Raw genomic sequence first — 17,836 nt, 5'->3', positions numbered from 1 at the left:
TATTTTATCAGATAGTGTTTTTGATCTTGATAGAAAGTTAAAAACTGATATGTGGTATAGTTTATTTTTCACTGAAAGTAATAGTATAGTTATATTAAAATGTATGATGATCTACTGATATCTCTATTTTGTTTTGAAAGGAATTAGAAAAGAGGGTTAAAACATTGAAAGAAGATTGTGATGAACTGCAAAAAGAGATCACACAGAGAAGATTAGATATCAAAACATTAAAAGAAGACATGGCTGCTAAACAAAAAGAAATCCAAAGAGAGCAAAAAGAATTGGAAGAAAAATTAGAACTGCAAGAGAATCTTAAGGTAGAAGTATCAGTGTCCATTTTAGACAATACAATATATACATTGTAAATTATGCAATATAAACAAGCATAAATATAGCACAGGAGTACATAAGGCTCTTATAATCTTAATGGTTACATTATGTTGCTGTACAACAGAGGCTTAGTTGAAACATCTGAGTGACAAAAAACAACAATGACAAGTACTAAAAAGTGAAGGCCATATGATAATCTCATCTGTGTAGTATAAACATATTATCTGAAACAGGAGGCATTTAAGTTCCTCTTAAAAGCATTGTCATGTTCTGTCATATATTTTAGTAGTCATTTGTTACCCTTTGGATAAATATTTATCTGATGTTGTCAATCTTTATTTATTCATGACACTTGAGTTTCAGTTCCGTCCTCGGAAACGACTTGGCCATTATAACAAGCTCACGCCACCCAGAAACTCTCGAGCTAAGGCTACCCATAGTGCCTGTCTTCCCTTCCCTTCAGATCTCGTTTGCAGCGTAGAGTTTCAAGACACATTAGGCTGTGCTGTCAAGCTAAGTGCTTTATTTTCTAGATATTTTCTAAATATTTCTTTATAATTTTGCTCCTCTCTTTAATTTTTCTTAGTCACCTTACTTCTTATCTTTGTATTAGAGTGTGAGTGCTGTTTTTCCCTAATTTTTTACCTTTCGATATTTCTGTGTTACCATAGTTGGTATAGGCCCCACCCTTCCCTCTTACCTAAGGTAATCCTTTATTACGGTTGTTGGTAATTTTTTATCTTCCTCTTTCTTCACCTTTACACTTCTAGGTATTCCTGTCACTACCATTGTTGGTACATCAAAAAAACCCCCAAAAAACAACTTTATTCATGTTCTGTTATTTACTGTTGTTGTGTGTGTGTGTGTGTGTGTGTGTGTGTGTGTGTGTGTGTGTGTGTGTGTGTGTGTGTGTGTGTGTGTGTGTGTGTGTGTGTGTGTGTGTATGTGTCTAATCGCATAGACAATGATTGTATTTTTCAATACAAATGGCTGACAAAAAAGGCACTACTGGTTTCAAACATTGTGACAAATGTGGCAGGAAGATGCCCAACCCTGATGGGCATCTTTACTGTGTTTATTGTTTGGGGGTTCCCCATTTAGAAATCCAGCCTCCATGTGACCTCTGCAAGAGTTTTAATGTCCAGACCCTTGCACCCTTGTTCACCAAATGTATGGCAGTGGTAGCAGCTCATCTCAGACTGCAGGGATTCTGGACGTTTCCATATTTAGACGATTGGCTCCTTACCTCCCCCACCAAGCATCTACTGCTTCATGCCTTATGCTACACACTAAAACAGATAGAGCTCTTAGGCATTTCAATAAACCAAAAGAAGACAAAACTGGCACCCACTTAAACCTTAGAATTCGTCGGAGTGACATTCAACAAGAAATCTTGTGTGGTTGCTCTACCACTGCACAGATTACAAAGGTTAAGGTCACAGCTCCAAGTGATACTCTCTCGAGACATAGTCCCAGCTCACTCAGTTTTACAGCTACTAGACTCAGTGTGGTAAAAACAATCACCCTAGTCCCCCTGGCAAGATTCCACATGAGGCTGGTCAGTGACTCCTAGCATCACAATGGTCTCTGTTAGCTCACCCCATGTCTTATCCAATCTGCATAAAAAAAATTACAATCAGGACCTGATTTGGTGGATGAAGCTAGAAGAGGCATTATGGAGTCGCCCTTTTTCCCCCACTCAGCCCACGGCTGTAGTGACCACAGATCCCTCCCTGATTGGGGGGGGGGGGCATTTTCAGAGAAAGACAGTCCAAGACACTTGGTCCCCTTCAGAGGCCTAGAGCTGAGGCTGATGCTTTTAGCATTGCAAGCATTCCAGTCTGCCCTTCCATCAGAGACAATTGAGATCTAATCAGACAACATGTCGGTTATCTGGTATGTCAACAAACGGAGGAACCAGATCCTATTCATTCAAGTCCTGAGAGTATGGCAGTAGGTGATTGCCTCCAACCACTTTCTGGTAGCTATGCACATTCCTGGGAATTTCAACGTGATTGTGGACAAACTGAGCAGATGCATTCTCCTGCCCTCATGAGTGGTGTCTCAATCCAGTAGTAGCGATGGAGATTTTTCGTCGTTGGGTTCAGCCTTGCTGCTAACTGTTTGCATCTCCGATGAACCACAAATGCAGCAGCTACTTTGCCCTAATCCCCCCTCAGGGAGAGTCCCTGAGAGACACCCTTCTACACAATTGGCCTCCGAGACTCCTTTATGCCTTTCCTCCATTTCCCCTAATACCTCATTTTCTGAAGAAAGCATAATGGTTGAGAAGCAAAATAATCCTCATTGCACCCTTTTGGCCCCATCAAGTCTGGTTCCCCTTTCTTTGGCCTCACCTAGTTCACTGTCCGTGGACTCTGGATCCAACTCCGGGACTGCTGTCTCATCTGCAGGGGCTGGTCCATCCCAACCTCCCAAGTTTCAAGCTGACCGCTTGGTTCCTCCACTTCTGGTAATTGCCAGGCAGAATAATTCTCCAGTACAAAAGATACTTCTGACTTCCCATAGACCATCCAACAGGAAACTTTATCTTAGTAATTGGAACAGATTTGTAATCTGGTCTCAAGGAGAAGGAGTTGACCCCTTTTCAGCCCCGATTAATAAAGTGTTAGAATATTTGCCAACTTTACTCCAATTAGGAGCCTCACCTTCTACTATCAGAGTCCACTTAGCGGCTATTTCAAATTTTCATAATGGCTTCGATAATTTTTCCTTGCTATCTCACTACCTCAGCAAAACCATCTTAAAGGGATTTATGCATTTAAAACCACCCTTTAAAGAACCCATTGAACCTTTGAGTTTAACGTTAGTCTTGCAAACTCTGACCTGTAAACCCTTTGAGCCAGCAGCCACATGTGATATAAATTTTTTGTCCTGGAAGACTTTATTTCTGGTAGCCATCACCTCAGCCAGAAGCATATCAGAATTACAGGCCTTGTGTGTAAAGCACCCATACATCATTTTTCACAAAGATAGAATATCCCTTCGGACTAATCCTTCTTTTCTGCCCAAAATTGTCTCAGACTTGAATATTAACCAATCCATTGATCTGCCAGTTTTCTTCCCAAATTATTCAAACAAAGTAGAATATTGTCTGGTTTAGTTACATGCCTAGAGTCACACAGTAGGTAAATGGATGTGGAAAGAATCCAATCCTGACTCTTGTGTACAGAAAGTAGCTTATTTACCACTCAGACACTTAATCCTCTGCACTAACTGCCAGACAAAGGCAGGTTGAAGATCTGCAGTTCAGTAATTACAGTAATTTATAAATTTAGAGAAAAAAATGATTTATAGTAGATTATTTTAACTTTATTTAGTTTATAGTAGGGTATTTTAACTTTATTTAGTAAGTGTCTCTTGGTCATATTTGCATTCACTTCAGCAGCTATCAAATGCTGCATCTGGTTTAGCAACCAGAGATAACACCTCTGCAATCTAGCTTACCAGTTTTATTTATTTTTTATTTTTTCTTCAGATGTGTTTACTGAGATGGAACACTGATCAAACAATGACAAATTGTAGGTTCAGCCCAGTTGCCATTCCTTTACTGATTCATGTATTGTTGTATGACAACCAACAGTATCTGAGTGAGGCTTAGATTTTTGGTTTCTATTTTGGCATAAGAAATCTAACTTTAGCTTGCATTGAATCTAATCTTCACTCATTTTGCTGGAATGTCATTATCTACCTTAACTTAACTGTAATAAAGCATTCAAAAAAGTTGATAAAATAGATCCCTATCAGATGATCAAAGTTCTGAAAATTCGAAAATCATATGGTCCGGACCATATAATCAAATTTTTGGAAATTTGAACATTAAAAAAAAATGAGAACAAAAAGTGTCTTTTTTTTATGTTTTTGCGGGGGGGGGGGGCAAGCCCCCTGCACCTCCCCCACCCCCTGCAATTTAAATAATATACCAACTCCGAGAATGCACTATAGTGAGGGAAAGAGTAAATGTCCTGATCCTTACTGTACCGCAGTCTCCATTCAAAATGTTCAAAGTTCCAAAACTTCGATCATATGGTCCCAACCTTATGAGTTTTGAAGTTTTTGAAACTTTGATTATCTGGTAGGGATCCAATAAAATATATCACTTTTGCTGATTTTAGCCACCCCAGAATTATATTTTTGTCTCATTTCTCCTGTGCAATATTGTCAAACAACTTCCAGATGTCTAACAGTAAATGAATAACTAGTTCCACTGCACCATCTTGTTCCTGTTATATTTACAAACTATCTCCAAAGTTTCTCTGTCAGCCTGTAGATCAGATCAATCCAAAGCAGTTTGCTTAGAGAATGGATAAATGCAGGCTGTAAAGCAGAATTCACGTTGTGGAATGCATTGATTTTTCCTTTATCAGAGGCTATATAACTAACTGCTAATTGTGTGCAGTAGCACACTATGTTTATATGTCTAACTTTTTCTTTCAGTCTTGTAGCTGCCTCTGCTTTTGCTGCCTAACACAGCTGAGACCCAAATGAAACATCAAATAACATAGATGTGCTTTTAGTGTGGGATTTGCATTGCAGTTAAAATGCTAGAAAAATTTAGTTCTGGGTATGTCATTTTCTAAAAAAAAAAGTCATAGAAGTCAGCACGGTGGTCTTGAGGGTTAAAGTTCTGACTGATATAGGCAATCCTAGTTGGATTAGTGGTTTATGTATCTGGTGGTGCTGAGATGGGTCTGCCTATCTTGGAGAAGGGACCACACCAGATGTGTCTCTGTTACAGTTCTGGTTGAGGCTGGAACTTAAGAGAGAGATGATGCTGGGTTGTGTGGTCAGGAGGACAGTGAACTTATGGCCATCTCTTTGGGCGTGAGGGAAGAGCACAGGCTCTAGCTATGCCTCATTCTTCTCCCAGATAGAGAAGCTGTCATCCACATGTAGGGGCTGGGTTTTAGGATATAAAAACAAAAGCACATTGAGTCACAGTATGATGGCCCTTCCAGCACTGTCTTGCTTCACTTATCTGTCAGATCTTTAATCACATATGGCCTGAACATTGAGATGGAGAACTGCATCACAAGTGCTCTCCTGGTAGGTCAAACCAGGGAGCTGCCAGTGATGGAGCTTATAGAGATCAAGGCTGTAGAATCTTAAGAGGCTAAAGTCAGTAGCAGTGCCTCCCGCCAAAAAAAAAAAAAAATTATACACACACACGCACAAATGTATTCATATATATAGATATAGATATATGTATGTATTTTATATATCTATATATAACAGGTGACAGACGTAAAAATTAACTTATCAAACTCGAAGAAAGGCGTCAGAGCTGATCTAATTTGCTGGCTTTGTTTCTGTGTGTCTTTGCAGTACAGTGGGGGTCAGGGAATTTGCCCTTTCTGCACTGTAGTGCAGTCTTGGAGTTGGTATATATAATCAGCAGGTATGTGTTTTACAGTACTTTTTTTTTTTCAGTCGGTTGGTGATCAAGTTGTGTTTGATCACTTGATGTTAGATATTTTGCATTTTTGATGGATGATCATACCTTCATATAGATAAACTATGTCATCTTCAGTACTTGTTTTGCTTTTTAACCAATCTGAGAAAATAGAGAAGGATTATTGAGATTTAATGCTTGAAACAGGTATTTTTTGGCAAAGAGACTGTAACAGTAAATCGTAACATTTGTGTTATAGCCAACTCTACCTGTGTCTTTTCTGACCTGAAATTCTAGAAAGTATGGTTTCCTTCTCTATAGAGACCTGCACTGGAGTTTAATGTTATTTAGTGTCCTATTGGTATGCACATAGTTCTTATTTATATCCTTTGCTGGTTCATATTTTCCACAGTTCTTGTCTGTACTTAATAAGTGAGTGTCAGACTTCAACTCACTTGAAGAAATGTTTTACTGCTCATGTAGTTAACCTTCAAGTTTTAGTCACTCTGTTATTTTTTTCTTCAAAGATGTTTAGTTGCTACTGTTCGGATTATTAGTGAAGGATAAATCAATGAATAAATGTGATTGTGGTACACAGATACCCCCCTAAGGTATGTTAAACATCCTGTTTGTTCTGTTTAGGCCCTTATTGCAACATCAAAAATGTGAATAGTGTATGAATTTCAAACATTCTACAAAAAGTGTTAGACAAAGGCATTACGAGTAAATGATTTCTTACTAAGAAAAAGCTTTAGAAAATAAATTATCATGTGATGAAGTTAGAAAAAGTTATTCTATCTGCTTTTTTCCCACTTTCTGAAATTTAAAAAAGTTCAGTTACAGATTTGCTGTTCTGAACTGTTTGTAAGTTTCTTGGAGAACAGTGCTTGCTTGGGCTAAAGGGAAGTGTCTGTGTTCAACAGTGGCAGTAGTTAACACTGAGCAGCCTGCCTGTCCCTGTGGGAGTGGTTACTGCCTAGAAACTGTAGTTTTATTGGCCATTTTGGGTCAATTCTAAAGGGTCTATATTATATCATCGAACGCTTAAAAAAGCGAACACTGATTGATCGACCTAATTTAAGAGAAAGCTTACAATCTCAAACTGTCAGATCAGCGATTTTTTTCCCAAGGAAAAAAATCGCTGATCCAAAACACATACACACAATACAAGCACACCAAACAAACAGAAATCCACACACATACACCTAAAATCTGATACCTAACCCTACACTAAACTATGCACACACCACTAACTACCCACTTACCTTAACCCAAACCCTAACCCTAAGGTCCGTCACTATCGCACACTCACCTCACTCGCTCCCTAACCCTAACTCACTTAAATCCACCCTAACCCTCATGTCCACTCAATCGCACACACACCTAACCCGAGCCCTAATCCTAACTCACCTAAATCACCCTAACACTCACATCCACACAATTGCACACTTACCTGAATCCGACCGGTAACTTTCCACCATAACACTGAAAATACCGAAGCAACAGAAACGGACAACTGAATTCTTTCCCTAGGAAAAAAATTGAGTTTCTGCTGCTTCAATATTTTGCAGTTTTGCGAAAATAAGTTTGATCAATCAGCGTTCGCTTTAGACAAAGGCATTACGATTAAATGATTTCTTACTAAGAAAAAGCTTTAGAAAATAAATTATCATGTGATGAAGTTAGAAAAAGTTATTCTGTCTGCTTTTTTCCCAATTTCTGAAATTTAAAAAAGTTCAGTTACAGATTTGCTGTTCTGAACTGTTTGTAAGTTTCTTGGAGGCCAGTGCTTGCTTGGGCTAAAGGGAAGTGTCTGTGTTCACCAGTGGCAGTGGTTAACAGTGAGCAGCCTGCCTGTCCCTGTAGGAGTGGTTACTGCCTAGAAACTGTAGTTTTATTGGCCATTTTGGGTCAATTCCAAACTCTTTGATCTCTCTCTTAAAACACTGCAACTCTCTTTTTGCGCGGTCTTGCACACAGAACAGCGTTGGGCAGCGCCGCTTAAACAGGTTTAAACTCTTCCCGGCTCCACAAAGTCTGCTCTTCACTTTTTCCCTTAGAACTGCTCTAAATCTCAAAATAAGCACTCTATTTTCATTCTAAAGCTCTGCACTTGCTCGTATAAGTAATCTCATAGGTAAACACTAATAAACTTAAGCACTACATCCTCTTATACTCCTTTTAAGCGCTTGCTCCCTATTGGCTCTTTCTGATCAGTCAATAAGTAGTTCCTATATTATTCAAGCATGTCCAAAGGTCAGTTTCGGTTTTACTCTCCAGTCCAGCTGGTGAATCTGGGAATCTTGAGGCAATGTTACAACTGCCTTATGTATGCAGACCACCCTCTCCTCCTCCTAACAAGCTCAAATATATGTGAGAGATGCAACTATATAGCCAAACTGGAGGCTAAGCTCTCTCAACCCAGTACTGGCACAGCCTGTCAGGAGGAGAAGGTAACCACACACACCACAAATCCAGTCTTACATAGACCTATCGCATCAGCAAACCAAACACATAAACACACAAAAACATACTCAGAGTCTCTAAATAAAAATCTGCCTAAGCAGCAGAGACCACCAAAGCAGACATCCAAGCAACCCCTACCACGAAACAATACCCACCTAGCACATAGCTCACAAAGTCAGTGTGCCACACAGTCACAGCCCTTAAGGCTAAACAACACACCTAATACACTTGTAATAGGTGACTCTATTGTCAGACACACTGACGTCCCACTCACCAGGCTGAACAAGGAGAAGGTCACTGTAAGCTGCCTGTCAGGTGCCAGGATCCGCCACATAACACAAGCACTCAGATCACTCCAAAGCAAGTACAAATATGACTCCGTCATTGTCCATGCTGGTGTGAATGACCTGAGGCGTACCTCCCTGGACTACATGAAAAAAGACATAGAGGAGCTCTTTGATCATGTAGCCCAGGCCGGTATGACCCTGACCTTGAGTAGCATCTTACCCTCACCAAGAATGATGCCACAGTACAAAGACAAAATGATCAATTTTAACAACTGGCTAAAGTATTGGTGTCATTCAAAGGGGATCCAGTGTCTGTCAGCCTGGGATGACATGCTCGACAAGCCATGTTGCTTCGCTAGGGACGGCTTGCACCTGTCACCCCTGGATTTTCGAATACTGGCAAAGGCTCTTGCCTCCCCCATAGTGCCTTTTTTAGGCAAGGCTCAAAAGACAAACCCACCTCCATAGACAACACAAAGAAAAAAAACTAAGGGTAATGCTGCTCAATGCCAGAAGTCTAAACCTCAAGATGCACGCACTCGAGACTCTCCTCAGTATGGAGAATATCGATATCTGTGCAGTAACAGAAACCTGGTTCAAGGCTCCCGAGAGCACCCCAGCACTAACAGGTTATACTTCATACCATGTTTCCGGCCCCAAAACTCGGACAGAACCACAAAAGGAGAGGGAGTATCCATATTTATCAAAGATACCCACACCTCCAGGTTAGTGGCACTGCACGAAGCATCGGAGACAATCCATGTGCAACTAACAGTGGGCAAAAAAAAGTTTGTAGCCTGCTACAGACCACCCTCCCAAACACAGGAACCTCACTCGGCTTTCCTGAGAACACTGGAGAATATGAAGGTCTCCCAAGTCACTAACTGAACCCAGGCTACTGGGCTGTTGTCAGGGCTTTATCCTTCTATGCCAATGGAACAGCCAGGGATCCTTCTCTTTTATCAAATGAAGATGAGTGTGCATTTAAATTTTAGCACCTTTGACTCCAACAAATTGTTTCTAATCATGAATATACATTCTCACATTCCTTACTCCAAGAATACTACCTTTAATAAAACTACCAATGTAAGTGTGTGTTTTGACTGGCCTATCTCAGAAGCATGGCCAGAATGAGGTATACGGGGAATCCACCCTGGGTGCAAGGTGTTAGAGGGTATCATCGGTAAATCCGATTGATCAGTAGTGCAGAACTGACATTCATTTCTGTACTGACATTTATGAATTCATCCATCCATCCCTAACCCCCTTTTCCCATTTTGGAACAGAGGGTCGGTGTGTCACTTCAACAGTGACAATCATCTAGAGCCAAAGTTTACACTGCTGGATGGCTAGCTCTGCTGCAGACTGACATTTATGAATGCTGGTATGGAAATGATTGCTGATACTGCTTTAGTGGTCAGGACTGAGGAGCTTCGGTGCTTCTTCACATGTAACTACTTTTACTTTAAGGACTACCAAAAAAAAAGAGCACTTTGTACTTTAAAAACAGCTGCAAACTGCTTGCTGTATTTGTAGCAAGAGGTTTGCTACAGTTTTTAAAAACAGAAAGCTTTTTTTTTAATCCTAAAGTAAATTGAGGACCTTTTCTTTTGTCTTTTTTTTATAATTTTTCCCTCTGTGATATAGGTTTGAGAGATACACAGAAATGGACTTGTCTTGCTTCTAATTGAGGAGTGTACCAGATTTGACATGGTACTTTTTCCCCCTCATTTTAGAAATGAGAAGCTCCAGACCGGAAGATCAATGCCACGTACTAGATGAGCCAGTTACGACTCTGGCCTGTCTCCAACCTTTCTTCACCTAAAAGGAAGGTATGCCAAATGGTTAAGGTGCAAGAATCCATAGGGAGTATTCATTTCTGTGTTGAAAAAGTTATGGAACAAAAACTCTAGGTATCATGATTTTCTACCTCTATTAGCTGACTTGTTATACAAGTTTTATTAAGATAAGACTTTTCTTTAATGTATTTGAAATCAAATGTTGCAATATTAGTAATTTCTATATCTTCCTAAAAACCTACTATATCTTCATTTCCTGCACGTACTGTACCTTTTACTAGGGAGGGGAAGAGAAGATGGTGGACAGATATAGCAAAAAGACTCATCTTTAGTATTGATGACATGTAATTTCTTAATTTATATGATATCCTTTCAATATTCTGTCTTGAAACACATAATGGAGAATACAAAATAATATAGCAGTTTGAAAAGATGAAAGAAGAGTTTCTTTCTAAAATGAAAAGTGTTACAGCAGTCTGCATCTGTTGCAGTAGATGCAAGTACTAGAGCAGCTGTGACTGGCATAGTATTATGTATCTATACTTGGTTAGATCCTGAGAATCCACCTGAGGAAGTTTAAGCCCAGATTTACACTCTCTAGTCACATACAATGTCTTGTTTGGTTCTTAAACTGCAGCTCTCTTAATTTCTTGGGAAGAACAGGCCACGCTTAGGAACAGTAGAAGTTGGAGTACATTCTACCTGTTCTATTCTTTTATAGACATTATTCCCTCTTTAGAAAAACCACGATGGTGGTGGTGCTGTGGTAGCGTTGTCGCCTCACAGTAAGACGATGTCCGGTTCAATTCTCAGCTAGACCGTCTTCTGCGTGGAGACATGCGTGTATGGGCATACCTTCGTTGAAGGTTGTGCGTCAGGGCTGGTAACTCGGCACATAAAAATCAACTACCAATCATTAGCGGACCGGAGTTCCACTGTGGCGACCCCTAACCGGGAAAAGCTGAAAGACACAAACAAACATTCCCTCTTTAGAAAATATTTTCATAGAAGATCTATCCAGCAACATTCCACTTCTTAATACCTTAAAGAAAAAGTTGTAAAGATATCTTAAAAACTGAATGAAAAACTACTTTTATTTTATCGTTTAGTTTATGTCATATAATGTATTTGCATTAATGTATCATGTTTTGCGTATGATAATCAATGAACAGTCTAATGATGCAGTCCCAGCTATATCTAGTACAGTTTCTGGGAGTTTTTTTACTAGGCAGTTGATCTCTGATTGATCATTCACAGCTCAGCCAGTGCTATTCCCACCCCTTGCTGCCCCTTTCTGTAAAGGTTTGCTGAGCATGACCAAGGGTGTATTTACAGTTACCTATGCATTATCCAAAGTTGTATTTGAAGAGTATTAGAAAGCTAACATGTTTAATGCAAAAAGGAAGCTTGTTCCAGAGAAAATGAACTCTTTGGACTAAGTGCCTATCACACCAGCAGGTTCTGTATATGTTGCACTGATTTATGGCTATCTGTGATATTATAGGTTTTGTGAACATGTGGGAGTTCACACAGAACACAGCTATAATAATAGCAGCTCAAAATAATTGCTACATATATGCTGGTTTATAAATACCTGTAGTAAAAGTGGGTGATACAGGCAAATGGAAGTTCTGTATTTCAGAATTAGAAACAATTGTAAATCTTGTTGCTTATGGTGATATACTCATCCTGAGAGCTTGTACACAGAAAGGCACAATAATGTGATAAGACTGGTACATTGGAGAGTCTGCAAAAATTTTTTATGTACAGGTAACTGAGAAGCACTAGAAACATTAACCACAAAGAGCTACTGAAAAGAAAGAAATACTGATCACATGGGATAACCCAGTACTAACGGTAAAGAAAATAAAAGCAAGAAACCCAGATACTGTAGTAAAAAAGAATAAAAGTTTCATTGATCATAGAAACAGCTATGCCTAGTGATTATAGTGTCCTGCATACTGAGAGATATAAAGTCATAAAATGGAAAGATATGCTAGCAGAAACTGGAGCAATCTGTGATAAAGACATTCAGATGCCTCCAATAGTAGTAGTAGCAACAGGGATAATAGAGAATTTTCAAGCATATTTAAATAAATTAATGATACATGTAAATTCATATGAATTGCAGGAGGAGGCAATTCTGACATTGAGGGAGCTGAGAAGTGTACTCTTGGTAAACATGAAAGGGTGAAGCTATACAAATTTCATGAATTTTAATCATACTCAGAGTTAGAAATGGGGTCCATTCCTGATAAGATATTTAACACTCTAATCAACTGGCGAAATTAAAAAAGATGGGATGATTTGAGGCCTTATAGACTCTAGAGAGATCATGCCATGGGTAGTCTGTATGAGATAGAAAAAAAGAGATAGAAGTTTAAGGCATTCAGCACAGGTCATGCAAATGAGGTCCTGCATCGTTGCGGTGAGGAAACTTTGAGGTCATTGAAGCTGAGTCACGACTTAGACCAGTACACACTGAAGGGAGTATTATTTTCTATTACTGGCATAATAAGGGAGGAGTAGAGAGGGATAATAACATCCTTTGGCTTAAAAGATGTTTTTTGGGGTAATCAACTTGTTTAGGTAAAATAATTTTTTAACGACCATAGACAAGAGATGGTCTAATGAGAATTCATTGTATACAAAGATACCCAGATTCCTAACAACTGAAACAATTTTGAGAGGGTGCTGTTTTTTTAACATTTAGTTTCAGACCATGGTCCTGCCACCATTTGCTTGTATATGTCAGTTTATCTTGTAAGATATAAGAATCCACTGGAGAGTTAGTTTGCTTTCATGAGCAAAGTGGTCAACCAAAGATTCTCGAAATCAGCCTTGCCTTAAAAAAAGAAAAATTAGATACCAAATAGGAATGGTTCTAGTATTGAACCCTAAGAGAACCCAGTAGTATTGTACCTTTCAGAGGAGACTCTGCTAGCAATTCTGATTTGCTCATTCTGCCTGTGAGCCTGTTTGCTATCCAGCTGTTACACAGTGGATTACATTTAATTTGATTAGTTTGCCTATAGTAGAATGATATTGAAGGCCTTGACCAGGTCCCGGTATGGTGTGTATACCAATTCATCTACTGTCTATGTGACTTTCTCAAAGAAGTCCACTGTATTTAATCAGCAGAATCTACCCTTCACAAACCCAAATCTAAATCGGTTTGGGTCAAGGGAGTGTAACTTGCTAATATTATTGTTTTGAGGTCCATAGTGATCCATTCTTCTTGCTTCTGGTGTGAAACCAGTTGAGAGGATGAGTTCGAACAGATTTAGAGCCAAGAAGTTCAATTGTGAAAAACAATTTATTATTAGCTCAAGACTTAGCGCTTTCACCATTAATATGGCATCATCAGAGTAATTTGAAACACTAACAACCTACACAGATTGTGTAGGTTGTTAGTGTTTCAAATGACTCTGATGATGCCATATTAATGGTGAAAGCTATAAGTCTTGAGCTAATAATAATAATAAATTGTTTTTCACAATTGAACTTCGTTGCTTTGGTGACTTGTGGAGCAGTGGTTGTTACACTTTGTTCATTATTCACTTGACCCTGAGTTGGGTTAATTTTGTGGGTTGTGAGATTTAGAGCCAAGTCTGTGAGACAGTGCTTCGTACTGACCGATAAGCACCCTATCAAATTGTCAGGCCCCAGTAGCCCCCAGAAGAGCTAGTTTTTTTGTAACTCAGAAAAAGCTTTTATGACTTCCTCAGAGGTGTTTGTGGGTGTTGCATACCTAATGCCATATATGGGAAGCAGGGAGGAATACTGGGGAGAAGCTTGAACTAATCATGTCTTCTAATATGTTGGCTATGTCTCAGGGCTGAGGGAGTGTTGTTAGTATGTATCGATTCAGTGAAATGCAGGGTATTGCTCTTGAGGTTTCTGACATAGTTCTAAAAAGACATATAGCCTTGTAGATTTGATTTTGTTCTTAAGTTTTTATTTACCTTTTTGTGTTCAGTTTTGAAAATGTGGAGTTTTATAATTGTTCTCAAAAATTAGTTTTTTTTTGTTATATAGCTTCTTTATACCAGAATTCCAAAATATGGATTTGGTCCTAAATTTTGTCACTGTACTTATGTCAGATCAAAACTGATATCCTGATGCAGGCATTGAGACGAGAATAGAAATTAATAGCAAATCAACAGTGTTGGCAATATGGTTCTTGAGAGTGTGTGTGTGTGTGTGTGTGTGTGTGTGTGTGTGTGTGTGTGTGTGTGTCTTTTAAAGTACCTTAGATCATCAGCCAGCTGTAATTATTTGGCCTTAGAGAAGTCCAAAGACAGATGGGTTTGCGTTCATGCTGGCATGGTTCCTAAAGGTGAATACCACTGAATGATGGTCATATCTGACCAGTGACTGAGTTACTATAGCTATAGAGCATCAAAGTTGTAAGTAGGATAGGCTGAAGGGGGAGGGGCTGCCTCAGGTGTAAGTTGTTAGTGGGTATGATTGTCAGGTGCAATAGGCCAGAACTGCAATACTGCACAGATATTGGAGCTTCATAAATGAATGTCAGTAGTGCATTCTTCTTTGTGGTGAAGCTCAGTGTGTGGTAGTAATATATAATGTATATATTTCTAGTAGGTAGGTCTTCCAATTTATAGATATAGCGTTGTCGCCTCACAATAATACGTTGTCCTGTTCGATTCTCAGCTAAAGCGTCTTCTGTGTGGAGACATGTGTGAATGGGTGTACCTTCGTTGAAGGTTGTACGTCAGGGCTGGCAACTCGGTACGTAAAAATCTACTGCCAATCATTAGCGGACCGGAGTTCTGGGAAAAGCTGAAAGATACAACAACATAGCTGGAATCCCCAAGAATAATACTGTTGGGTTCAATGGTGAAGGTCTTTGCGTGACTGGGGGGGGGGGGGGCTATGGTAATGGATCTCACTGATATTTACTCGGATGGGGATGAGTTCAAGTTCATTTTCTGCCATATGAATCAAGACATGGTGGTGTTTTGGAGGAATACAGACACATCTCCACCAGTTGCAGAGATACCTTCAGTAGATGATCTGAATGAGTGATAGGCAGTGTATCTAAGGAGAGTGTATTATCACTACACTGGAACCATGCTTCTTTGATGAGGCAGATTTCATTGTTTTCCAGGGTCACTATAATCAGTAGGGGTTCTAGAGAGGAAGCTGCAAGTGCAAAGCAGGTAGGATTGTTGACTACCTTCTTCCAGGCTGACAAACATTGGACTCCCTTGGAATGACACCAATAACTAAGCCAGTTGTTGAAGTCAATTATATTTTCTTTATAGTTTGGCATCATTCTGAGCAAATATAAGATGCTTCCAGAGACTAATTGTGTACTGGCCTCACATTCATAATGAAATAGCTCTAACATGTTCATCTGTATATAATCCAGATGTAGCTCAAGTCATTTACATCTACATGATAATGTGTAGCAAACTGACTAGAATGCCCTAGTTATCTAACATGTCCTGACACCTGAGAGGTAGCTCATCTCAAAACATTGTTGAGACTAGTAAGTGTTGTTTCTGTGTGTCTCACCTTGGAAGCACCTATGACTAAGACAGTCTGTGTACAGCAGCTAGCCTAAGAAGCTTTAAGGGCTCAGGTATACCCGCATTATGTCTTCCTTGAAGTGCATGTGTTGAATGGTGTTGTTTCTTAAGCAGCTGAGGATTTTGGATGTCAAGTTTATGCCTTGGAGGCTTTTGAAGCTCAGGGTGGGACTTCTTAAGTACTTATTTTGTAAGAGGCATAGTAGTGTGAAGTCAGTATTAGTGCTAACAACCTGGTGGGAGCAGTCTATATGTTTTTATGAGAGGTTAGCCTCCAAATTTAGAAAATATTTGCACCTCTCATGTAGGTTCAATGTATGGTAAAAGTAGGTGGTTTTCAGCAATTACCACGCGCTTCTTCAGGGTGTCTAGTACTAATAATGTGGCAACAGATGGGTAGGCAAACATTGCACTGTGATTGTTCCAAAAACTGGTAAAAAGTAGGTGATTCAGTGTATGATAAACTAGCTACAGAGTTTTATCCATTCTGGGTCTTTATAGCTAGCCTATTATGGAAGAAATGTTAGCGAGGTAGACTCTATAAAAGCTGTATCTGTGTCTAATTGAGGAGTTTAACTAACAAAATAAGATTACTTAGCAGAGGAAGTCTCATCCTAATAGGATTATACAAAATGATGCAGTTTTATAAACTAACCATGTACCTAGCAGTGGGGCTAATAGTAAATTGGGGTATAAAAATATTTGTCAATCTAACCCTGGTCCATGTTTTTAACAACAAAGCAATTCTTACTCTTCTAAAAGATGGGTAGAGGATGCAGATTGGTGCAGCAGAGACATTCTCTTTACAGCTAGGAGGTGAATTATATAGCTTAGTGTAACATAATTTCCCCTGGGATAGGCTAAGGTTGCAATGAGCAACCTGTAGAAGAAGATCACATGTAATGTATTGGGGAGAATAATTTAGTGGACCACAGAAGCTATAGTCAAATTTCAGATCCAGCGACTTGTGACTATAAAGTGCACTATGACTGACCACTGAATGATGCACAGCTTAATAGAGCTCAGCCAAGTGGAGCACAGATTTATGTAAAACACAACAACTTAATCAGCAGTAAACAGAGTTAAGCAACTAGTTGGCTACAAGTTAATGTATTCCTCTGGGATGTGTGAATACAGAACACTTGGAAATCTCCCCCTCTCTCAAAGCAAGATTTTGCTAATGTCACAGCTGAAGAACGTTCCAAGAAGTAATACAGTCTTATGCAGGCAAAATTCAGCAAAATAAAGTATGCCACTTCCCTGGTAATAAAGGGATCAGTAGAAGGTCAGATCTTGCAGATTAAATACACAGACAGGAGGAATGCTGTTGTGCAGGTCACTGCAGCCCAGCCAACACAACAGTTTAACCAACCTCCTTGCTCCATTGCATGGATGGATGGTACCCTAATTGCTTAAATTAACAGTTCAGATACTGGAGGAACCAGGTGATGGGGGTATGGCCTGCTTACATCTTCCAGGGTGTCATGACAGATGTGCACACTCAGGGACACTCAGAGCAGTGTGATTTCCCCTATTGAGACTTGAGAAACCACCTTTAATTGCTCTCAGGAGGAGGGAGCAGGGTTGCTTAGAGGAAATGCTGTTTGCATAATAGAGGGGATATTCTCAGTGATTATCACATTGTATTTCCTCTCCCTGGCACTTCAGTGGATACGTACAGGGAAGTATGGCACAAAGCAGAAAAAGCTTGGGCCAGCCCAGATGGCTCTCTGAATAAAGACCCTACCTGGTTGACCTTCAGCTCTATGATGAGGAATGAATGAATGAGACAGTTAGCCAAGGGAGGACTGATGACTGACAGACAGCTGGGGAAAAAATGACAAAAAAAAAAGGAGTTAACCATTCAGTTGGCTGCAAATGACTGTATCCCCTGAAGTGAGTGAATGCCCAGAACACTAGAACACTAACAAATTGCCATCTCTCACAAAACAGGATTCAGTTTACCAGTAAGAGAACCTTCCCAGA

General features: G+C 39.5%; 1 protein-coding gene across 1 annotated transcript in view; it reads left to right on the top strand.

Moving 5' to 3' along the window:
* The window catches only part of CCDC146 (coiled-coil domain containing 146), a 4,019,163-nt gene that overhangs the window by 2,093,445 nt on the left and 1,907,882 nt on the right, over positions 1–17,836 (top strand). The window contains exon 6 of the mRNA XM_044088498.1: positions 141–317. Coding sequence (XP_043944433.1) covers positions 141–317 — 177 coding nt within the window. The remainder of the gene's footprint in view (positions 1–140; positions 318–17,836) is intronic.

This window comes from Protopterus annectens, chromosome 11.part0 (assembly GCF_019279795.1).
Source record: "Protopterus annectens isolate FY-2018-M chromosome 11.part0, PAN1.0, whole genome shotgun sequence".
Taxonomy (NCBI): Eukaryota; Metazoa; Chordata; order Ceratodontiformes; family Protopteridae; genus Protopterus; species Protopterus annectens.
Note: the sequence above shows the minus strand (reverse complement) of the source record. Positions and strands in the feature narration are given on the sequence as shown.